At 34.2% G+C, this 25817-nt stretch overlaps 1 protein-coding gene across 1 annotated transcript in view; it reads left to right on the top strand.

Moving 5' to 3' along the window:
• Window positions 1-25817, top strand: part of DNAJC1 (DnaJ heat shock protein family (Hsp40) member C1) — a 149599-nt gene that overhangs the window by 53237 nt on the left and 70545 nt on the right. Inside the window, exons 2-6 of the mRNA XM_032473809.1 lie at window positions 5538-5639; window positions 6148-6194; window positions 12678-12843; window positions 13709-13806; window positions 14782-14875. Coding sequence (XP_032329700.1) covers window positions 5538-5639; window positions 6148-6194; window positions 12678-12843; window positions 13709-13806; window positions 14782-14875 — 507 coding nt within the window. The remainder of the gene's footprint in view (window positions 1-5537; window positions 5640-6147; window positions 6195-12677; window positions 12844-13708; window positions 13807-14781; window positions 14876-25817) is intronic.

The raw sequence follows: 25817 nt of genomic DNA, 5'->3' as shown, positions 1-25817 counted from the left end.
CTGAGGAATTTTGCATCTATATTCATAAGCGTTATTGGTCTATATATATATTTTTTAAGGTATTTGGTTTTGGTATCAGGGCTCCATATAATGAGTTAGCATTTCTTTCTCTGTATTTTGCAAGAGTTTAAAGAGGACTGGCAATTTCTTCAATTGTTTGACAAAATTCACTAGTGAAAGTTTTGAGGTTTGGGGCTTTTCTTTTTAAGACCTTGTACTTTTTTGGGTTTTTTGGTTTTTATTAACTGATCAATCTCTTTACTAGTTGTAGATCTATTCACTTTTTCTGTTTATTCATGAGTCAGTTTGTGTATTTCCAGGAATTTGTCTGTTTCTTCTGGGTTTCCTAATTGTTTGGCATACAATTGTTCATTGTATTCTTAGTGTACTATTTTCCTTATTTTACAATAGATCTTTATCTTCTTAGTGTTTGCCATGGAGATTACAATTAACATCTTAATTTATAGCAGTCTAATTTGAATTACTACCAATTTAGTTTTGATCATATAAAAAATTTGGCCCCTTTATATAAGGAAGGGAAACAAAGCCATAGTCATTGTCACATATTACATCTTTATACATGTATGTGCATAGACGTACATCTATATTATTGTTTTAAGGCATAAATTTATTTCCTGTTTTAATTGACATATATTTGATTTACAATATTGTGCTAGTTTCTGGTATACAGCATAATCATTCACTTATACATATATACAGTTTCATATTCTTTTCCATTATGGTTTATTACAAGCTATTGAATATATTTCTCTGTGCTATATAGTGGGTCCTTGTTGTTTATCTATTTTATATATAGTAGTTAGTATCAGCAAATCACAAGCTCCTAACTTATCCCTCCCCCACCCTTTCCCCTTTGGTAACCATAAATTTAAGATGTAAATTTATAATTATTGTTTTAGTAGTTATCTTTTCAATCATGTAACTTTGAATATGTCATTACATTAACTTCTGGCCTCCGTGGTTTCTGATGAGAAACTAGCAGTTAATGTTACTGAGAATTCCTTGTACATAATGACTCACTTCTATCTGCTATTTTCAGAATTCTCTTTGTCTTTGAACAATTTGATTATAATGTTTCTATGTGTGGATTTCTTTGCATTAATCCTACTTACAATTTGTTGAGATTCTTTTATATATATTCATGGTTTTTTTAATCAAATTTTGGAAGTTTTCAGCCTTTTTTTCCTTTTTTTTTTTTCCTTTGCCCTTTTCTCTCTTCTCCCTCTTGGACTCTTACTATGTGTATGTTGGTACACTTGATAGTGTCCTGCAGGTCTCTTAGGTTCTGTTTATTTTTCTTCCTTCTTCTTTCTGCTCCTTGTATTGAGTCATCTCAGTTGACCTGTCTTCAAGAGTCTTTCTTCTGCCTGCTCAAATCTGTTTTTGAGCCCCTCTAGTGAATTTTTTGTTTCAGTTACTTCATTTTTCAAGTCCAGAATTATGCTTTGGTTCTTTTTAAAATTTTCTGACTCTGTTGATATCCTCAGTTTGGTGAGACATCATTCTTGCTCTTTCCTTTAGCTTTAGTACATGGTCTTGAGCTTATCTGAAAGAGTTATTCTTTCTCTAGTATGTCCAGTGTCTGGTCTTCCTCAGGGACAATTTCTATTCTTCTTTTCTGTGTTCGTAGGCCATACTTCCTTCTTTGCATCCTTCATAATTTTTAATGAATACTAGGTGTTTTGCATATACAATGTGGTAATTAGATTATTTCACCTTACCAAGGTTGTTTGTTTTGCTGCTTGTGGTAGGTGTTTGTCTAGTGCTTTTTCTGAACTAACTTTTGCCATGTGTGGCCACTGACATTTCTTGATTACCTTAGGGGTCAGCTAATGATTCAGAAGAGATTTCCTTAAAGGTTTAGAACAAGGGGAAAAAAAAACCTTAAAATCTTTGGCAGTGAGTTCAGTGTATGTTGAAGCATGCCTTCAGCACTCAGCTAGGCAGTTTACAACTCTCCCTTCGAGTTTACTTTCTGCTTATTTACAGCCTAAAGCTCAGCCAGAAGTGAGAACATAGGCCTTTCTCAGGTCTTTTTGAGTATGTATTCCACCTTGGGGATGTACACGTTGGTCTTCTGGTTTCCAAGGAATATGTGGGAGCTTTTCAGATCCAACATTCCCCAAAGCAGCTCACTTCCAGGTCTGTCCTCCGCAGCTTTCTGATGTGTCTATTGTATGCCCCAGCTGCCATCCCTTGCCTCATCTGGCACCAGCTAATAAATTTGACTTTAAATGTCTTTGACAAATGTCCTGAATAGTTGCTTCTCTGCCCTGGGAGAGATCTGAGTTTGGTAAAATAAAGGTAAGCTCTTTACACAGTCTGTCAGGGAACCAAAAGACAGGCCAAAACAAGCAACCACAGTTGTTTGAGAGCAAAGTCCACTTTGCCCACTCTAGCACTAGGAACCCAAACCAGTAACTTACATTGGCATCTTCAAGACCCTTAACTGAAAATTAGCAACCTTTTTCTTGACTAAGTGCCTGAGTGATTGCTGGAATCTTTTGACTAGTTTGCAGAGTTCAGATAAGGTTGATTCTGACAATTTTTGCCAGGTTATTTGTTGACCATTGGACCATTCTGCCATTTTCATTGATGTTTCAACACATTGTTTAATTTTGACAAACATATTACTTTCATATTTTTTAAGAATGACCATATACCTCTTATTTACAGAAGTCATTCACGTATTAAGATAATTTGTGTCCGGTTTGCCACAGAACCATATCACATTTAGGAGGAAAAGAATTCTGGCAATTGAACCCTGTAGATCTGATGTCAACCGTGTTAAAGATTCACCAATTCACCCACAGTCCTGTAAAAAAATTATTTTTCTCTGCAAGCCAGAGAGATAAAAGGTCATTAACTGAGTATGGGAGATTAATGTTCTAGCATTCAGGTGTCTAGTGGAAATAAGATGTTAAATGTGCTTTAAAAAAAAAAAGCCAACATATTTCAGAGTCTTTACCTTTAAAACCACAATTGATCATATTTATTTTGTAGTTATGTGGATGTTTTCCTTATAGTTTATCAGATCAGTAAGATTGTAGCAGTTGTTCCCACTGCCTTCCCCAAAGCTGTAGCCCCTGTGAAGTGATTCAGCCCAAATCTACTAACTAAATGTAAAGAACCACCTTAATTCTGATGCAACATTTTCTGGGTTTGAATTCTGTTTTCATATATTTTCCAACAGTATGAATTTGAGCAAATTACTTAACCTCTCTGCCTCACTTAACATATCAGTAAAATGGGCTTGCCAAACTTATCCCATAGCTTTGTTATGAGTATAAAATAAGTAAGGTTCATTAAGTAATTAACTGAATTTAATACATAACACAAATTTGAGGTGCATCTTGTCTAGAATGTGTAGGTTTGTGTTTTGTTTTTTAGGTTTTGGGGGAGGCAGGTAGTTATGTTTGTTTGTTTGTTTATTTATTTATTTATTTATTTTTAGAGGAGTTACTGGGGATTGAACCCAGGACCCTCTGCATGCTAAGCATGTGCTCTACCACTAGAAATCTCTGAGTTTTTCAGTTCTGTCCACTTAGGAGATGCTTATTGGTGAAATAAACCTACTGGGCAGATTCTCAAGAGGAAGATAGTCAGGTAATATTTGTATGTAGCCTGAGAGACCCATTCCTAAGTCAGGAGAGAGCTGTACCTACAGCTGGATGCAAAGTGAAAACATGAGGTTGGGGAACAGCATCCTATTGTGTGATGATTTGGGGGACCAGGAGGATGGGCCAAAATAGTGGGCTTTGAAGCTAAAAGATTGGAAAAGATAGGTGTTGAAGGTATTTGGGAGTTACTGAGGGTTTGAAATAGGAGAGCCATCTGGCCACATTTACATTTAGAGTCTACACTGTGGCAGAAAAAAATGGAGGATTGGGGTCAGCTTGGAAACACTGGAAGAAGGGAAATGTCTTAGGTGACCGTTAGTCATTTTTAAGTAAGTCATAGATGTTCCATAATGAGCATGTATTAATTTTGTTATATAAGCAAATACATAAAGCTCTTATTTTGTAAGAAACCTGCTTCTGGAATTTCTCTATGATATAGTCCCTATTTAATAAAATCTAAAATTCAAGTCCCAATTAGAGAATGAATATTCATTTGACACTTAACCTCTTTGCTCAACAAAATCTCCATCAGAGAGTTTCAGTAAATAATCATCCTTTTCTACATGTTACCTGTCATTTAAGGAACATATCAACTCCATTTAGCAAATTAGAATGAAAATTATAACCATATTACTTGCAAAACTTACTCTGCTAATTTTATAGCTCCTCAGCCCTCCACAAGTCAGAAAAATATTCACACCTAAGTTGAAACTTTAAAGTAGAGTGGTAGCCTGGAGCAACAAGCCCCAGAAAATTGGTAATGAAAGTAATGGTTTATAAAAGAAAGCTTGACAGACTAATTATAGATCACTTTGTCTCTCCAGCTGTATTTCTTTAACAGCTATTTAGTCCCAGGTACAGACTTTTGTTTGTTTTTTTTAGTCATTTGAAATTTTTAGTTTAAAGTAGTTTAAAGAATTAATTGGATAAATATTCAGCTATTAGAACAAGATAAAATTTAATAAGCAACTTTATTATCATTGTGCCCCACTTAAATATGTCAGTTATTGGATTAAATTTTAAACTTAGTGGAATCAAGTTTTATACCTAACTTAACAGTGTGTGTTCTTTGTTATTGTCATGTATTTTATACTGGCCATGTAAAATGATGTTCTCAGAGTTTACCTGTATGCACAGGATTACCTAAAATGCAATTTTAACATCTACCTAATCTGAAGTACTCTTAAAAAACTACCATGACCTTTTAAATGTATTTAAACTATGTTAGTAATGCATAAATAGGGGGCAGATTTATTTCTGCAAACCAGACTGTGGAAACTGGACACCATTGAAAATACTCTTTAAAGTACTTTTTTTTAAAAAGGACAATATACTTATTTCTAAAAATAATTATTTTTGATAAACACAAATTTAACTGCCAACAAATAGGCATACTTTTTGACATGTGAAACTGAGATTCCATAGGTTGTTTCTCCATGGTAAATTCAATATAAATAACAATGAAGAAACCACATATGGTAAGCCTGGGATTCAGAAATTGGCTTTAAGATTCTCAAATAAATAAAGACCTTCTTTGAAGGAGCACGGATGTATTAATTTTTAATTTGTTTCTTTTTGATCTCCTAATTACTGAAAAAGATTTATTGGTTAATTTTAGGAAGGCAAGTGTTTGGAAAGTTTTGCCAAATACTGTCTTCTTTAAATGAATGTATGGTAATGAAAAGTTAAGAGGAGAGCCAAATTAGATTGAATAATTGTTCAGTCATGTGGGTCAAGCTAGTTGCATAGCCTGGTTGTTAGACTGATTGCTCAAATTACATTGCCTGGGGTCCTGCACTTGGTTGGCTGTCTTCTCAGATCTTAACAAGGTTCTGGGAATTTCTTTTTCTGACAAAGTTTGCTTTGTGTCTTTCCCCTCCCCCCCCCCACCTCCAGGATGCTTCATCTGCAGACATTAGAAAGGCGTATCGTAAGCTTTCACTAACTTTGCATCCAGACAAGAATAAAGATGAAAATGCAGAAACTCAGTTTAGACAAGTAAGTGAAATATGCTGTTATTATATATATTTTGTGATAAATTTATAAATAAATGTTTATGGTAGAAATAGTAACCTATATGTAGAATATTTTCATTTGAAGTATGGTTGTAGTTTAGAAATACAATGTATATATGTTTATTCAATTTTTTTTACAAAATATGTCTTTACCAACATTTTTTATATTAGAATCTAAATTCTTGGAGAGTCATAATTGTCATAATTTTCTGGTCTAAATTACAATTTTGGTTTTTAAAAAGCACATGTTAAGATAATAATTATGACTTTGTGCATCTTTCACACAGATTTATTTTAGTATCAAGCATTTTTTAACCTCTTAAGTTGCTACCGAAACCATAAAACGTTAACTTATAATTAAGACCTTATCTGTTCATTGTGTATATGAGCACAGAGGGTTTTTTGGCTGGTGCATTATAGTGCGTTTATCTTCCTAAGTGATTTCTTATAGTTGAGAGTATTTTTATTTTAAAGTAATGCTTCTGTTTTAGTTGGTGGCCATTTATGAAGTTTTAAAGGATGATGAACGAAGGCAGAGGTGAGTGTTCACCTGCTTTTAAATTAAGATGTTATACTTTGATGTCTCAGTTTATAAAGGATTGTCTCATTAAACATTTATTTATTATAAGTTAGTATTTTATTTTCGTTCCTTCCAAGAAATGCATTGTTTTTAAAATGTATCTTTAGGGCAGAGTTAATTTCTGTTGACAGTAATCTCTAGGTTAATTCAGTACTTCTAGACTTCAGGATCATGGCTCTTCATTAGATAAGATTTTTAACATGAGTATCTATGCCTTGGGAAATACAAATACCACTTGACTTCAAACAAATGCCTATTCATTTTTGAGATATCAGTAATTGCTCCTATCTGTGCTTGGGGGTCTTTTTTCTCCCCTCTATTTCTTAAATGTTTTAGAATTAGGCAGTTAATAATATTCACACTTGGTGTTTCCTCACTCTCAAAATAATAAACCCAATCTGGGAGTGAAAGAACAGACTTATGTTAAGTCTGTAGAAAACACAAGTAGAAGAAAAATACTTGCTTTTTTCTATTTCTTTTGCCTCTCTCCCCTTAGTCTGCTCCAGTGAGTCGGCGTTTAGGGTTAAACGTCAGAGAGGAGGCAAACCTCTCACTTCGTGATTTCTTTGGGCCCCTTTCAGAAGAGCAGTCATGTTTATACGGTGGTTTATATGCTAGAGACTTAAGGGGACGTTGTGGAGAGACCTCTTTCCTCTATTCTTCAGAATGTGTGGAATGTGGACACGACTGGGACAGGTTTCAGAGTTTTTTAAGTCAGACCCATACTTAAAAATACATTTTGCATCATAGTTGAGGACACACACACACACAACTGAAACAAAAATTTTACATAACACTTCTTAGCGTGTGTGAAACAGACTGACATTTTCTGTTCCAGGCTAGTCTAGACTACTCTTTTTCCTTTTTAAAAACAGTGCTGATTGTGGTCCACTAAATTGATTTCATGAGACACTAGTGGGCTACAATCTGCAGTTTGAAAATACTGCTCTACAGTAAAAGTGTGCCTTTAAAGAAAACAGGAAGTATTTGAGATTTTAAGGTAAAGCCAGCCTATATATCTGTATCTCTCTATGGAGGCTAATAAATCTTAAAGAGAACTCCCAAAATTATGCATCGTGACACTCTGAATCTCTTCAAATGTATGATCTGGAATTTTCCTATATGCTGAAATGTTAGCGACCACTCTTGGTTCTCATCTTAACCCTTTAACTTGAATACCTCAGTTTGTCAGATTGCAAAGCAAGGACTCAGGATATTCTCTTGAAGTGTTCTTTGCTTTATAACAAGGGCTGGCATTGGTCCAGATACCATAGCAGACATTCCTCTGGTTTGAGATAATCCATAGTGTTGAAAGAGTCCTAGAAGTGTGTTGAAAGAAGTGTTGGTCATTCTGTGCATATTTTCTAGTTGGTTTCTCTCACTGAGCCCCTAGTTTTGTTTCACACATCAAGAATGTGTAGCTTTATTTAGTCTCCCTATATCTTTGGCATCAGATTTTGCCTTTTTGTTTGTTGTTACTTTAAGTCAGTAAACTTTGTAACAATTTCTTTCAATTACCGAAATTATTTCTATCTTTTCAGAACAAATCACTTCTCTTGTATAAATTGTTTCTTCATTAACATAGACTCATCTCACATTTTCTTTTTAGGATTAGTTCCCTTTGCGTTTTAGTGTTAGTAGAAAAAAATGGATCTGACAGTTACACAAACAGCTGAGTATTTATACCCCTTGAGGCACAAGTAACTCTTTGGTAACTGGTTTTCCTTGAGGCAAAAGTCTTAACTAATCAAGCTGAGAATCACTCCTCTTAAAGCTTGTGCCTGAGGCCAGGTGACCTATAAGTATTTAAACATACAGGAGAAATGCACCTCTACAGACAATTACCTAATGTTTATAATTCCTTTAGGGACAAAAAAAAAAAAAAAAGCATAGTCAGTTTTATCTTCTGAAAGAAGACTGTCTTACACTGATAATAAAAAGTGCTCTTTGGTATCATAATTATTTATTATAAATATTCATTAAATAAATGCTTTTAAATGTGTAACCTTCCAGGAATTTGCATTTTGGGAAATTGTGATAGACGTGTTTATCTGCTTATTTCATTTACAAATAATTATATTTTCACTGAAATCAGGTGCATTAAATTTTTTTGTGGTAGAAAGGGAATAGTAGTAAAATTGATAAAATAAACTGGGTAATATTTTTACTTTTTTTTTTAAGGAATAGGCAAAATTTTATTTTTTAAAGCAGACTTATTTAGGTATAGTTTGCATACCATAGAAGTTACCTGTTTTAAGTGTACAGTTCATGATTTTTAGTAAATTTACAGAGTTGTACAAACCACCACAATCCAGTTTTAGAACATTTCTGTCACCTCAGAACATTCCCTTAAGCCTGTTTTGCAGGCACTTCCCACTCTGATCCCACCCCTAGGCAATCACTGATCTCCTTTCTGTATCTATAAATGTGTCTTTTCTGTACATTTCATATTAATGAAATCATCTAATATATATAATCTTTTGCATCTGGCTTCCTTCTATTATCATAATGTTTCTGAGGTACATGCATATGATAACATATACTAGTAGTTCATTCTTTTTTAACTGCTGAATAGTATTCCACACACCACTGATGTTTATCCATTCACCAACTGATAGACCTTTAGGTCGTTTCCACCTTTTGGCTATAATGAACAATGCTGCTGTGAATATTCACATAAAAGTCTCTGAACAGATGTTTTTTATTTCTCTGGGGTAGATTCCTAGGAGTGCAATTGTGAATAAATTTTTAAGCCATTTTTGCCTCCCAAAGGCATAGATGATAGCATGAAATAAGTTTTCCTGGTTGGCGTAAGGAAGTCTAGCATAGAAGCCTTTTCTAAACTCCTTCGGTAACTTGCTTACTTTAGGAACTAGCAGCTCAGCTGTGTTCCCACATAAATTTCTATACAAGTGCCCTGAGTATTAGATGGGATAAAGTTCTGAGTAGATACTAATCACTTCAAACATACACTAGATTGTGCTTAAGTAATTTTAGGATATTTACTTTTGTTTAAAATCTGTTATACAATTTTAACCAGTATTCTTTTGCTAATCTTACACAACTTAAAAAAAATTTTGTCTGTTTTATGGTACTATATTTGTAAAAAGCTGAAAGTGTTTTTTTAGTTTACTAAGTAAAGTCATGTTTTATTTACAAATCCAATGAAAAGTATAGTTATTGCAGCCTTAATCTGCTAAATTTTACAAATCCACTACCTCCTTATTGTAAATTTGATTACAAATGTGTTTGAATAAAAATAAACATTAATCTGAGAATATGAAATCTACCTTAGTACCTTCCCTAATTAGGCAATATTATAAGACACTTATTATATACAATATATAAAGTGCTGTGTACCACAATTTTTGGCATATATATACACATTTTATAAGGGGGAGTAAGATCAATTAATTTAGACTTGTTTCCTGTTTATGGTCTTTGTACAGTTTTTACTCTAAGATTCAAAATGTGATCTAAATAGACGTTATTATTCTTTAATCTAAAACAAACTTTTTACAATGGGAGATTCACAGTTTAGGCAAATGCTAGAATTATTTCAAAATTCATTTTCATAATTACATGTTTTCTATATTAATTTCATAGCTACTATTTTATATTGCAAAGCATGCTAATATTTTTAACTTACATGAATTTTTCCTTGTAATTTAAACATTTTTAGATTTATTTATTGGCTAAATATATTGGATGAATTACAGATTATAGAACTCACTAATGATTATGTAACCATTATTATGTTCAGCATGTACATTTTAAGAAAATCAAATGAAGTAAACATGTATTAGACCATATGTAGAATGTGTAGAATACTTTAATCTCTAGGATAAGGCCTTTATAGTTCCATACGATTTTTTACCTTAGTGATATTCTCATTGTAGAAATTTACTTTTGCGTTTTCTTATAATATGTTCATACATGTATACATTCTTAATCTGGTTTTAACAGACTGTTGAGAGTAGTTTGTATGGGCTTAATTCTTCTAAGTGTTAAGGGTTAAATATAGAAAAAGCATAACATAGTGATTATCTTAAATTTTATGTGTTGTCAACACATTTTTTTCTCAAATAACTTATGAATATGGTTTCTGTGTATATTTTAAGAAATATCTTTATTTTTTTCAGTATTTCAGGAAAGCAGTGATTTATCTTTTAACAGCATATATTCTAAAAAGTGAACTATAATAGAAGCTATCTTCCCTTAAAATGGCTAGCCGTGTGCGCCATAATGTTCATTGATAGTAAAATCAATAGAGCATTGATTCTAAGCTTAATCCTCGGAGACTGTTGTTTACAGAGCGGCAGACAGCTTAGCAAATATCTAGTCTTGTTTAATGTGTTCAGTGCATGAGGTTTTGCTGTCTTGAATTTAGCTGTGCACTAAATACAATTTATATGTGGGGTAGAAAATAGTAGCTGTTAACAGATACATAGCATTTCAACAATGATGGTGATAAAATTATTTGATATGAGATTCATAGCTATGAGTTCAGCTGGGTATTCTTCCAGTACACTTCAGATCTAAAACAAATTTAACACTTAGTAATGCTCTTAGGGAATTGTCGCTTCTTTCTTAGATGGTCTTTAATTAGCCACACTTTTTACTTGAAGTTATTTCATGGGGGAGATTAGCTGAAAATACTTATTTTTATATTCTCCCTTTTTGCCCTCAACAAATCTGAAGTAGAATGTAGATTTAGAATAAACTCAGGACTTCACTGGACTTCATTCAAATGTTGTAATCTTCCATTATACCACCTGAAGCCTTTTTGCCAATCCACTTATAATTTAAGATGAGTCACTTTTTACAGAGATAAAGTTAAACATAAATTTTCGAGGACAGGAATAATAGATTTGATGAAATCATGTTATTATAGCTTGATAATAGTGTTCAAGAATTGCTATATAAATATTGAAAAAAAATTTAACATCAAACTTTGGTCCAGCTACTATACAACCATATTTTAATTTGCAGATTTCTTACATACTATACAATTTGCCCTTAAGAGTTTAGTACCACTCATGTCCTCTGCTTTGAGCATTGGTTATTCTGACTATTATTAATAATCTGAGTTAATCCTGAAAGTCAGCTTTTCTAATAAAGTATTTCTTAAATTTATAACCAATATTTTTTTTTTTTACTGAGAAAAGAAGTTGCCTGTAATAAATCCTCTGCTGTATTTTTTTAAGCATATCTCCAAGGTATCAATTTAATAACTATCAAAGTAGCTACTGCAGTTGTTGCATTTAAATTGATTTACATGTCAAGACTGGCAGTTTAGCAGCTGCGCTATTATTCCTAGATCGGTCAATTTACTTGAGAAAAACCTACTACTGAGTTCTGCTGACCTGCCTGACAATATAGGCCCTATTTCTATTCCTGTAATTAGGCCTGCGACTAACTCAGAATATTTTTAATTAAAATATTTTGGTCAATGTGTTGCACCAAATTAGGCCTTTCAGTGAAAATTTAATTCTGGAAACAGTGTGATTAGAATATTTAATGAGTTGTGTTCAACCCAAGATTAACAGGTTGTGTGTTTTGAACATAGTGTTTGTCATGGTTTTGAGTTTTACAATCATAAATGTTAGTCCTGATTTTTAACCTTAAGAATATTTGCCTCAGTAACTGAGGGGTAAATTTAAATTTTGTTGAAATTTTATTCTAAAGAAAGCTGATTGAAAATGCATTACTAGGAAGGCTGTTCTTAGTTATGTTCTTCCCTTCCAGCGGAGCCAAAAAAATGAGGAAATTGCCACTTAAATGTTTACAAATAAATAGTTTTATTGAGAAATTGGTTGTTTCCACATCGTCTTCTAATTTGGGAATTCTTTATTCTCTAAAGGAATGTGAGCAACATAAAATTAAAAGGCGTTCATTTTATAGGCTTTTATGCCATTAAAAGGCTTTGATTAAATAATAAATATTTCAACCTTGAACTCTTGTACAAGGGTAGAAACAAAAGCACTGACTAGAAAATTTATCCTGAATTTGATTCAATTAACATGTAATTCATAGTAGCAAACAGAGCTCTTATCTTGGCTTTCTCCCGTTGAGATGCCTCCTTTTGTTGCTGACTTACTTCTGTGGTGGGGCCTGGCTGCAGCCTGGGATGGAGGGCGGCCTGACTGTGTGACTCCTGCAGTTTAGATTTCGTTCCAGGGCTCACATCACTGGGGTGCTGCGAAAACACAAGGCCTGGTATCCACAGTATATTACTGTCTACCTTCCCGAAGGTTGTCTGTGACTGGACCTACGTAGTGTTTTGATTTATAGGCCATTGTAATGCTGATAATCTACATAAATGTTATCTATTTTGGAGAAATTCTTTTCTCTTTCCTCTTTTTAAATTTAGGTAAAAAATAAAGGTTTTTTTTTGTTTTTATTTTAAACTCCCCATGAATATTATATTTGCTGCTGTAGGTATGATGATATTCTGATCAATGGACTTCCAGATTGGCGACAGCCTGTGTTCTACTACAGGCGGGTGAGAAAAATGAGCAATGCTGAGCTGGCATTACTTTTGTTCATTATTCTCACAGTGGGTCATTATGCTGTGGTTTGGTCAATCTACCTGGAAAAACAACTGGTAAGTATTGGTAATAAATCAAATGACCTAGTCTCCTTAATTTCATATAGAATTTCAGGCATTTATTTTTCACTGATGAAAATTTCAACTTTTCTTTATCTACTCCTTATTCTAATTTTTTGTACTCAAAGTGTTTAGTATTTGATATGTTTCTAAGTCAAGGACCTATGACATAAGAAAATACACTACTTTTTTAAAATGCAGCATTTGAGTTTGTTATTAAATTTTGTGAAGGCTCAAATACATAGCTGAAAATTAGAAGGTAGAGCCATGCTTTCTTAATTGTCACCTTTCAAATAGACACATTTTTCTGTAAAATGATTTTAGAAATTTTTGTGTCACAGGCCCTTATATAAAGAACATTTATTTTAAAAGCTTTTAACTAAGACTTGAAATGAGTATAATTTTTCAATTTCAGAGATCAGTTGGTTAAAATATTCATTACTTTTTTTAGTCTACTATACTACTACATAGATTATCCTACTATGGACTTTTATTTATATGCTAAAGATAAACATATTTATCAGTATTCATGAATTAGCATCTGTTTACTCATTCTTTTTGAAGTGACATTATTAAAGTTGGCTGAATGAGAAAAAGTAAGTTGAATGCTTTCTCTTAGAAAACTTTGATTGCTATGGAGATACACATGACTGACAGTGCTGAACTTCATGTGTGTTTAAGGACTGGATACCATGGCAACAGTTATTGTTAAAGATTGATGATTTTACTTAATCATGTTGGACCCTACATACATTTGCATAAATGTTCTTCTCTAATGTTTACCCTTCACAGAAGACTCTTGATAACATTTGAAGAGTACATGTTAATGATAACCTGTAACCATAATTTTTTCCACATTAAGGATGAACTGCTTAGTAGAAAAAGGAGAGAAAAGAAAAAAAAGACAGGCGGCAAGACTGTGGATGTATCAAAACTTGGTGCTCCAGAAAAAAATGAAAGGTGAGAGCATATAAAAACATTTTATACTTTGAAACTGTTTTTAAAATATGTCTTTAACATGATTCAACTTCACACATATATCCGCTTCAGATATGCTGACATTTACATCTGCATTCTGTTTATAAAAGACTAATAACGTTTAGTTATTAGTTTATGAAACAAATTCTGATCTTAAGCAAAAGTTAAACAGGTTTTTCCCCCTTGTAAAGTATTAATACATACTTAAATAATTAAACCCCCAAATTCTTGTTGTTCAAAATTTTTATACTGAACTTTAGGGACAAAGTATTACCAGAAGAATCTGTCACTTTAGTGTTTAGCTCAGGAGTGACAATATATAGAGACAGTGATACGCTGTACACTCAAAGAGATACACCATTTCTTCTATTGATTCGTAGAAAGAAATAAAGGGTTTAAATAGTTCACACAGCAGGCCAGGAACTGGATCAATGTGAGATGAAGATCAGAGACTATTCTGCCTCTCTTCTGTTCTGATGACATCAGTGAGTAATGCTTCAGTGAACTGCAAATGACATTAATTTTTATGTATTGGTTTGTTTATGCTACAGTCTTCATATCTGCTTGTCAGCACTTGGGAGCACTCTGATGCTGTTCAGTCTTTTATAGCTGAAGTAATCATAAGGTCTAAGAATTCATTTTGCCAATCTGATGAAAAGTCCAGGTTTGAAAGAGGGCTTTTGTTTCTTTATCTTTATAACTTGATTACACATCCCCTTCCCCAAAATCTTAGCCTCGATTCTCTTACTTACTATACATAATTGCATTTGCTGGACTAATATGTTTTGTGATAGGATACGTCAGATTAAGTGATAACTGTCATAAATATTTCACTGAAAAACTTCATTTTTTAAATTGAAATAGCCATTTGAAACAGAATTCAGGATCTTTATAAAAATATTTTGTTTCTCAACTTTCTATATTTTGCTTTGTTTTTGCATTTTGTTTTCCATTTAGATTACTGATGAAACCACAATGGCATGATTTGCTCCCGTGCAAGCTGGGAATTTGGTTTTGCCTTACACTAAAAGCATTGCCTCATCTAATCCAGGTAAGATATACCTCTTTCATATAATACTAGATGCTTTCATTTTAATTATTCATGAAATAATTTATGCCCATGTCTGCTATCTGAATGCTGAATATACAGTCGATGCTTCATAATGCTGATTGAATTGAATAGTATTTTTAGAAGTATAAACCTAATTTAGAATAGTTCTAAAATTATTTAGGTTTCTATTCCTGTATCTCTTATAATGCTTTTAGAACACCTTAGAATTCTAAGACACTGGGAAAAAAAAAAAAGGAAAAAACAATACTATCTTTAGGACAGACATAAAAGCAATGAAAATTTTATCCACTATTGTCCTTTAAGGCATATCTAATAAGAAAGAACAAGACTCAAATATGTCACCATTATTTTAATAGCATTTAAGTACATAGTATGGGAGAAAAAGGTTTACCCATGAGCATTTGTATAATTAAGCAGAAATACATGGAGCTTTATATTTTATTTGCAACTTTAAGAGGAGTGAGGATATTTTGTCTTGTAATAGTAATCAGTTTCTGTTGATAGTTGTGATCAAACAATAAAAAATTATATGGCAGTTTCTCTTACTTTTTTATATTTAGAATGCCAAGATGTATTTTATTGCTTTGCTAATTTTAATTATTGCATCTGGTTAGAAAATTTCTAACACATAAACATATTTGAAAGAATATATAATAGTTTTGATGTACGAATTTTGAGGTTCTTTGAGGTTGTAATTTTGGAGAGGAAATACTTCATTTCAGAAAACAGCAAGAGAGAAGGATAATTTCTAATCAGTCCTACCCACTTTTTTTTCATATAACAGAGCTGTCATTCCTAATCATTTAAGGAAATGAATGACTCAGACTTCTGTATTTTATTCCTCTTTTTCCTCTAATAATGAAAATATTATATTTGAAGGGAAAATGAACTAAAAATTAGGAGTGTTTCTTTCTAGCCTTTGAGAAATTATTCATCAGTGCTTTAATCAAAATAGTTTATCTTAATTGTTATTGCTTATAGAATCATTTTGTTTGCAGTTAATAGAGACAGTTGAAACATTTTGGTAATTAAAAACCTTTGTTTTTGAGTTGTTTAGTATACTGTTTATTTGAGTAAAAATCCACAATCCTTGTATGCTCTGTCTGTAAGACTTAATAAGAGAGAGGGGAAAGTGTATTTATTATACTGGTATATGTGAGCGAAGATGTGACAGAAAAATATTTTAGGACGTTTTCTTATGTTTTTAAGAATAATTATTTTTTGCTACCTTTAGAACCTATGCAATAGGAAGCCAGAGTGTAGATAAATTTAAAATATAATCATGTGACAGTATACATAAAATATCACATAAAATGTCAGTCTGAAACACTTCTTTATAATTTTAATCTAAGTCATTTGAAACAGTTTATTTGGTAAAATTAACATACTTCTTGGTTAACATGCAGAGCAGGTTGCAAAAGTAGAATCAATTTATTAAAATGGCTTAGATCTACAAGTTATTACTTTAAGTGTTTTGCCTCATCACAAATTTGTAGAAGACTTACAGGAATTTTACAAAAACTTTTTAGCCTCTTCAGAAACTGCTTTCTTAAACTATTGAATCGATTTGAATTTTAAAGTTTTGCTCTTCACCAACAGAATAATATAATATAGTAGACTCTGATACAAATTGTAATAGTGAAAGTATTTTTAGATCAATAAATGTATAGCTTATGCTTTCACAGGCATCAGTACTTACTGAATGGTTACTGTTAGGATTAGATTTTGTCTGCTTTTTTCCTCCCAACCTGCTGTGACCTTGGTATTAGTTAATCATTCATAAAATTGTGTAATGTAAATACATATACCTTGTCTACAACACTGAAATTTTTATGACACTTTTATGAGATCTTCTTAAATAAAGTTTTTAAGAAATTTCGAAGGAGCCCTTTTTACCTGAAGCAGTCTGGATTGGTAACTATACAGTGGTGATTTAAAAAAAAAAAAAAAGCCCTACCAGAGCCCTCAGTGTAAAAAATGATACATATGACCTTAAACATTTTAAGCATGTGCTTTACATTTTTTCACCACTCTTGTGATATAAGGCCTTTGTTTTATTTTAAAGTAGGAGTCCTTTCTTGCATAAACCATACCTATCATCTTGGTTTCTTTAAGGACAAATTTCCAGGTGATTTCTTTAGAGAAGAGTTAAACTACACTCTTATGAAGCAATGTAATTATATAAGCCTTAGAGATTTTTGTGATGTCCCTCAGTCTTGTATCATCGACTTAGGTACATCTGGTGAACAGCTCTTTTAGCCACTCTTTCATTGAGCCTTCATTGGTTTTCATAGAAAATTTGCTACTCAGTTTTCATCTTTTTTTATAACATTTAATTGAATCATAATTACAAGAATCACTGAAACACATGGGTTTCAGAGCTAATACAGTGAGCTCATATAAGCATAGTTAAACAAGTATCAGTTAAGGGAGTTTTACTTCAGTGTGTGAATCCCTTGAGTTTCATGAAAAGTTCATTAAAACTGAGCACCACGCATTCTGTGTAAGCATATAGCTGTTGGGTAAGACAGAGGGTGGTCCAAGCTGACAGTGGGAGACCCGGATACTTGCAGCAAATGGCCTTCACACTAGCAGAACCTGTTCCCAAATTTTCTCCTTGTCTTCTCAACAGCTCTTCATCTCCAGCTCCCCCCAGCCCCCATTCTCCCTCTAAATACCCATCCCTTTATTATACTTCACATGCTTACGTGGTGGGTTATCCAGCAGGATTTGGAAAAGTGGCAGTTCTGGGTCAGTTTATGCTCCGAAGTTCACTGTGTATTACTTAGCATCTAAGGCCCTAAGAAAACTTCTTGTTGCCTAGTTACTTTACCTAAATTGTTTTCTATCCCTCCCCCCAAATTACAAATGAGAATAATTATAGCAATATTTGATGTATAAAGCTTCTACTAGTTATGTTTTGAAAAACAGTTCAGCAGGTTCAATAAAATGTGTTAAATGCTGTATCAGAGGACAGTGGAAGAGGCTGTAGAGGTGAACATGCCTGCTTGGACCTTGCAGTCAGGCAGAGGTGGTGTCACATGAATTAAAATAATGGTGACACAATACGGTATAAGCTTCACACGTGTGATATAAACAGTGACTCCTGGAGATGTTCAGAGAAGTAAGATTGTCTCTATTTAGGAAAACCAAGGAAAACTAAAAAGAGGAGCCACTTGAATGGAGTCTTGAAAGATGAGTAGACACTTGACAGTGAAGCTCCCACTCTGTGTACTAGGCAGTGTACAGAAATAGTGTCATAGATGCGGTAGTTCCCACACAGTCACAAAGAACGCCGAGGAAAGCATTGTACAACTGCTTGTTTTTAAAAAATAAAATGCCACATAGCTAGCTCATTACTGTCATCTATGACTATATCCCAGGTCTCTAGACTCTGAATATAGCCATTTAGGAATTTATACGCTAACAGATAAATCTGACAAACCTGTTAAAGGACATTTAGACAGGAACGTGTTTCCATAACACACATCTGTCAAAGATGTGTATACATTCATTGTTAGGAATGGGAGAGTTTAAGTGCATCATGGGCATCAAATACTCACAGTGGTTCTGTGATCGGGCAGGGAAGAGGTAAAAGTATTTCTTTGGTAGCTCCCCCTTGCTTTTTGAGAAGGTCTTTATTACCTCCGGCCCTGGGTTTTGTTCCTTTCCTTTGCTCCGAAAAAGATAATAGGAGGAATTGTAAGACTTGGTAGATTCGAAGAAGAATGAGGCCAATCACTGAAAACGACTATAGTTTGATACATGTGAAATATTTGATGTTACGTTAATCTCAGACATTTCCTAGACTGGAAGATCTTCGAGGAAATTTGTATGTATGCACTGTATTTAGCAAAATGTGTGTCTCCATATCATTCATGTACCCACGTGGGCAGAAAATTAAAAAATCAGATGAGAAACCAAAGAAAAAGAACACAGGGAGTATTTCTAAATGAGAGAGCATTAGAGAGGAGAAAATGCATGACTGGATGCCGAGGAGGTGGGAGAACTTGATAAGACTATTTCGATTGCGAGAAAAGCAGGTGGAATGATCAACAGAAGAGTCGGAATATGAATTAGAATTTAACAAGGAACTTGGCCTGTATCAGGAGTGGCATTGTGTACTTTGAGGCTGGAATTTAATTTTAATGTTAAAAATACGGCCCCAGTGACACTTTCCTATCTTACCGGTCTATTTCTGTTCTCATGATAGTTTTGAAGGGAGGACGCATTCTCTTGGAATCTGACTTAACCAGTCTTCCGTGTTGACTATATGCAGCCTATAACCCCAAGAAATTTTTCTAACCTCCAAAATGCCCTTCTTGATATTTTTTAAATTGACTGTATGTGTTCTGAAACATGTTCATAGCCATGAAAGTAGCAGACAGCTGATGAAATATAACCAAGGCTATGTGCATATTTTCATTTTAACTCTTGTAACTTGGTTTATTTTTGTGACTGCCTGTTTGTATTGGAGCTTCATATATTTGGGTCCATAATAATTTAGATTGTTAATACCATTAACTTCTCATACAAGGTCAGTAGGTGCTAAATATCCCAAGTGATCAGCAATCTAATTCATAGTTCATAGTTCTCTACATTTTCTGAGATGAAATAGGTCTTAAGTAAGTATTCAGCATTGATTTGCTCTATAGTTTGATTTTCTGGCAATGTACCATTTCAGTTTCTCTCTACCTGCTATGTTACATTTGTTAGTAACATAATTTATAAAATATACAACTCCTTTACGTGTGCAATGCCTCAAGTTGTTCATTTTTCCCATTGTTAAGTCCCAGTCCTATCTTTTCTCATTACCAAGCTGATCTTATCTGGACACAGACTAGAAAGTATTGTAGGAAATTGCCAGCATGCATATCTCCACCCCCATCAGGATTTACAGGTTGCCAAGGAGCAGTGGCTGAGAAAATGGAGGAATCTTCTCTGTAGTGCTATGGCTTTTACCTTTAAAAATTAAAATAAAATTAAAGTTGCTCAAGAGAGTAACAGGAATATTGTACTTTATACAAAACTATTCATAAATGGAGGCTTCCTCCCTCCCAGGAAGCTTCTTCCTTGGAAACTACAGCTGTGGACAAGGCTGGAGGTCACCCTCTCTATAGTGAGGGCCCTTCATTTCTAGCCCCTTTGCTTCTGCTTGCTGGGACTCTGTCAGAAACCAAATAAACAAAACATTCACAGCTAATTAGCAGGGAAAAAAGCTTCTAAAAGGCTAGGAGGCATTTGTAGCAAGCTGAGTTGCCTGTCCTTCTTTCTACTCAGAGTTAGACACAGATTTTCCGAGGGGTGAGGAAGCTTACTGTTAGTACTCTTGTAACTTTTTGAAAAATTTTTGCACACAGACATACTTTACATAGGGTATATGTAAACAAATGAAAAAGGATGGAAAAGCTCGTCTGAATTTTTATAAGGCTGAAACTCCACTGCCACAGAAGGACAAAGGGATGCAGGAAAATTGGAAAGACCTCGCAACAAAGATTCCATTCCTTCCACCCTCTGAAAGGAGGGCATAAGATGCAATTATTCGGCGGTCCAAAGACAGAATATAAAGTAGAGTTTTGTAGAAAAGATTTTAAAGATTTAAAAACCGCAGAGTGTTAGGTAGAATGTTAGCGATATGCAGCCTCATCAGCTCCATAATTTAGAGATGAAAAATACTTAAGACTCATTGGTGAGACAGTTTGCCCAAAGCGACACAACTAATTAATGGTAGAAGTGAAACTTAAAGCAGATGAAAATAAATTTAAAATATAAGAAATATAAAAAGCTAAGAAAGAATAAATTTTTTCAACAGCTGGGTAATGAGCTGAGTAGCTAGTGTTATAGTGAGTGAATAAGCCGTCTGATCTTAAATTCTCCATAAGAGGATTGAGGCAGATTGTAATTATTATAAAAATTGTAGAAGGATTCTCACGTTGATTTGGGGCTGAATAGATGACTTCTGTGATCTCTCCCTCTTTACCCAGATGGAAAAAGGAGCTTTTGGCCCTTCCATTTCTTTGAATGCTGCTGACTCAAAGAGAGGAGAGCAAAGCTTCTTCTTTTGTTTTATTTTTCTTCTTGTGAATTTAGTATTATCATAGTTCCGTACAAAAAAAATTGACTCTTATTCAAAGTATGAAATTTAAAAGTTTTCCTGTATTCTTCATTGTAATGTTATATATTGTATGTAATTACACATTATATGTACTTCTGAGATTGTAAGTCAGTGGGAGAGCAAAATTGATATAGAGCAACTGGACTTGTGGGCAGATTTCTAAAAATGTGCTTAAGATAGTCTCCTATACTGAAGGTTGTACGTAAGCTTCAAGCAGAAGAGACTGGTGCTGTCGGACACAGAGGTGGGGCATCCTCCATCCTCCGTGCAGCTCCCTGTCCTCTGAGTTCTTCCCTGTTCCTTATTGCCTTTAGGACAGGTGGTACCAGTTCCCTGCTTATACCACTCTAAATCAACTCCCTTTTTTCCTAAATTTTTTTTTTATCATTTAATATTTTGAAGTTTGTAAGGAGAAGTAAAAGTAAACCAAAACATGATAAACAGTGCCAGCTCAGCATGTTATTTTATCACTTAAACTATGACAATAATGTTAAAAAGAAAGGTTTATAAGAATGGATATCTTCCATCTTGTAGCTCACTAATCTTGGAAATATTGCAGGCTTAGCTAAATTGTCATCATTATGAAGCCTTTCCTGATCAGGCCAACTGAAAACTTCCCGTTGTATAATCTCTGTGCTGACTTCATAGCACTTGGTATTTGTATAAATCAGGATAGACTATGGTATGGTACAGATCATTCTGGAATTCCAGTGACTTGAAATTTTTTTTCCAGTGTTTGCCTCTTATTTACTACTGGTTGGCGGTGAAGGGGGCATTCTGCTCTAGCCAGCCATTTAGGGACTTAGAATAATGATGTCTTGTAGCTGTACCCACCTGGAACGTGTGGCCTCCTTGCTCACCACTGCGAGAGTAGAGAGCTGGAGGACTGCACAAGCTTTTTGATGTTTGGTTTAAAATGATACATGGTATTGCCAACCACAGCCCATCCAGAACCAATCCCATCACCCCACCTAATCTCAAGATGATAAAGAAATGTGGGGAAACAGATAGAATGTTGGATGAGCACCACTCATCTTCCACTAATACGTTCCACAAATATTTATTGAGAGCTTACTATGGGCTAGATACTCTTCTAGGCCCTGGAAATTAAAAAAAAAAAATTATAAGGCAAAAATCCCCGTTCTCTTGGAGTTTATATTCTTTATTTTGGTTAATATCCATAGTTATTTTTACATATGCTTTAAGAGCAACTGCTTGTCTTATATAATCCTCATATATCCTAACAAAATACAACACATATAATAGTGCTTCAGTAAATAACTGGAAGTAAAACTAGAAATAAATTTGTTTAACACCTTCCAGTGCAGGAGCCCATGCTATGTATTTGCGTACAAAGAACCACCCATAACATGTAAATTCTTTAAGTCAGTCATAGTTCTATAAGGTAAAATCAGTCCTCTGCTTTATGTCTATGCAGAGCCCTCCAAGAAATTTTGTTGAGTATTAAGAGAGTTGATTATATAGTAAAAGCTTTTCCTCATGTTCTGTCAATAAGAGTATAAATTCCTCGAGGTCAGAACTCTCTGTTTGGAACAATGTAAAGTCTATAGTTTTAATGCAGGATTATGGAGCTAAACTTAGTCCAGAGCCCTGATTGATTAAAGTAAGCATTTGTTCGCTCATCAAATACTTACTAAGTGTCTATTATGTGCCAGGCATTGTTTCAAAAATGGATGAGTTTATGGCCACAAGGAATGTATCATTTCCTGTGTAGGTTAACTGGGGCTTATTTTGGACTATCAAAATGAAATTTTGTGTTTATTTTCCCTACTTAACAATGATGGTCGCATGAAATTAGCTTCTCATGAAGAGTGGGAGGGAAAGAAAGCTATTTGTTAGATTTATCCAAAATCAAAAATTATCCTGAATTTTTTCATCTTCAATCCCTTTTAAATATACTTTCAAGCCTAGAGTCACAGATGTAGACAACATGTTTACCAGAGGGGAAACGGAAGTGGGGAAGGATAAATTAGGAGTATAGGATTAACAGTTACAAACTACTATACATAAAATAGATAAGCAACCAAGATTTACTGTATAGCACAGGGAACTATATTCAATTTTTTATAATAACCGCTAATGGAAAGTAATCTGAAAAAAATATATCACTTTGCTGTATACTTGAAACTAACACAGTATTATAAATCAACTATACTTCAGTGTAAAATATATGTGTGTATATATAAGTATATGTGTGTATTTATATGTATGTGTGTATGTGTATATATATGCATACACACACTATATATATTTATAGTTTCAAGCCCCTTCACCGTTTGATCACTTTCCTTTTAAAGTCTTCTAGTTTGTCAGTGCATCTTACAGTGTAGGACACCAAACTTACAGAAGGATTGTTGGAACAATGTAGAGTTTGTTGGGTATAGTAGAATTGTTTGAGATTATAGGTTTATTAAAGAAGTAATGCTTCTTAGAGTGAGCATATTGTAATTATAATTCAAAAGTACAAGTAAGATATGAAGGAAAGAAAAAGCATGAACATTTAAATAAATGCTTAGAAATGGAGCAAAAAGAGGATAGGGTTCTTTGCTTAGAATAAATGGTGAGTGAGACGAGGGAATGTGTTAGAAGTCTTGGAATTAGATGGAGTAGATTAAGGTGATTGGGTGCATTGCTATCCTGAGTTAGTGTGGTTTTGAATCTAGTGGGCATTTCAGAAGGGAATTTTTAGTGGAATTCTGTGCTGTAGCAGGAGGAAGAAACATTAGCAGAGAAGTGTTCAAATTTGGTAGGACCAGAGGAAGAGATTTCTCCAGCAAAAGCTTTTTGCGCTGTGGCGAAGAGGGTTCAGGTGAAAAGAAGTCAGGTAAGCAAGACAGGATTCTGCAGGCGGAGTTTTGTTTTTGGTTAAGTATAAAACAGAAAAACTCACCCTTACTTTGTGGTGGAGAGTAACGTTCTTGGCAAAATGCTGAAGTGATAATAAAAATAGGTTAACACATACAGGGCCTCAGGGTGTCCCATGTATTAGCACATTTTATCTTTCTGACAGCTCTGTGACTTAGGTGCTCTTATTATCCCCGTTTTATGGAAGAGAAGATCCACCCATCAAAAAGTGAAGTAATGCTGAATGTCACGTAGCTAGTGAGATGGCAAAGCTGACCTCTGAATCCAGGTAGCCTGCCTCTAAAATCTGCCCCCGCCATCACTTTTCTGTCTCACTCTACTATACTGTGGTGTCTGATTTCAGTTTCCCTTCTTTCACGCCTCATCACTAACTTATCTGTACCCTTCTTTCCTTACACGGTGCAGCCTTTGTTATTTCCCTGAAGAAGGCGATGCCTTTCCGACCTTTTCCCAACTATTAAAAATCACTCTCTGGAAAGAAGCTAATAAGCCCACTCATTCATTCATACCAAGGAATGAATGACTGATACGGTTTAATGTAAAATAAGACTGTTCTGAGATTGAGTTTTTTTAGGGGTGCGAGGAATGTTAAGAGGCCATACATTCTTAACCCTAAACCCTGATGAAATTTAAAGTACATAAGGGCATGGGAGGATGAGTAAGTCAGGTGCATGACTTCTACACCCTCTAAATTATACCATTTAGCTGGTCCAGGGCGTATGGGAACCTTCTAGAAGAAATGAGGTGAGAATGGAAAGAATAAGAGATACACCTTTATTAATATTTATTCAGTGATTTTAGAAATGCCCTATGATTTCTCTAATTAAGTATCAGGTAGAAGAGTTCTGATATAACCCCAGGAGACACAGACCCCAGGAGAAATCTTTACTTTGGACAATCACAGATGAAAAGAGATAATCCCATTCCGAGGTTTAAGTGTTCACGCATTTACATCTGAATCAAGATAGAGCCAAGGATTGATTTTGTTCCTTTGTTTCCTGCAGAAATAAAACTCTCAGATGGGTCTATGATTTTTCTGTCCTAGGAATCTTACAACGTGAGAATGTTACCGTAGATTTATCCTCTTTTTCTTATTCCACAGCAGTCAGTCATCAAGCCCTTATTTCTTTCTTAACAAGGTTTCTCATATATTTCAATCTAGTTCAGTTCAGAGAATACTCATTGAGTGCCTGCTCGATGCTAGATACTGTGCTGAGCATACTATTACTCCTATCTCAAATTTCTCATTTTCTAGGTCAGGATATAGCGTGATACAGGCAATCAAAGAAATCCATTTAAATACAGAAGCAGTATACAGGAGAGATTTACTCTGCCGGGGAAAGGTCAGAAAGACTTACAAAAGAGGTGATGCTTGAGTAGGGTTTTCAAGGATGAGTAAGAGTTCTTCAGAATAATGGTAGGGGAGCAAAATATTCCAGCTAGAAGGCAAAGCATTACAGAGAGACATGAAAGCATAGCACGGTGTAGCCTGGCAGCTACAAGTAGTATTGCTATAGAACAGATGAGGTTTGAGTCAAGCGGTGGTGGAAAATGATCCATTTTTGCTTTTTTCAGTGTCAGGCTCTTGATATGCCTAGAGCACCAACTTGTTTCTTTCCATGTCTGTAATTATTGAAGGCTTAGTCTTTTTTCTGCACTCTGCGAAAGTCTTACCTATCCTAAACGCTACTCCTTGAGACTAGCCTCTGTATCTTGACACTTCAGTGTCTGTGCACAGTATGTGTCCTCAACCCTCACCTCTCTGTGGTAGGAACTGGTGTCTAAGTGCGCTGGAAGAATGACAGCTTCCACTTGTATCTATGTGGTCATAGAGGTTTCATAATCAGATTTATATATAATGATTTTGAAAATCCTTTGGCGTTAAGGGACTAATACGAAAACAGTGTTAGTGCTTTGTTA

Source organism: Camelus ferus, chromosome 35, assembly GCF_009834535.1.
Source record: "Camelus ferus isolate YT-003-E chromosome 35, BCGSAC_Cfer_1.0, whole genome shotgun sequence".
Lineage (NCBI taxonomy): Eukaryota > Metazoa > Chordata > Mammalia > Artiodactyla > Camelidae > Camelus > Camelus ferus.
Note: the sequence above shows the minus strand (reverse complement) of the source record. Positions and strands in the feature narration are given on the sequence as shown.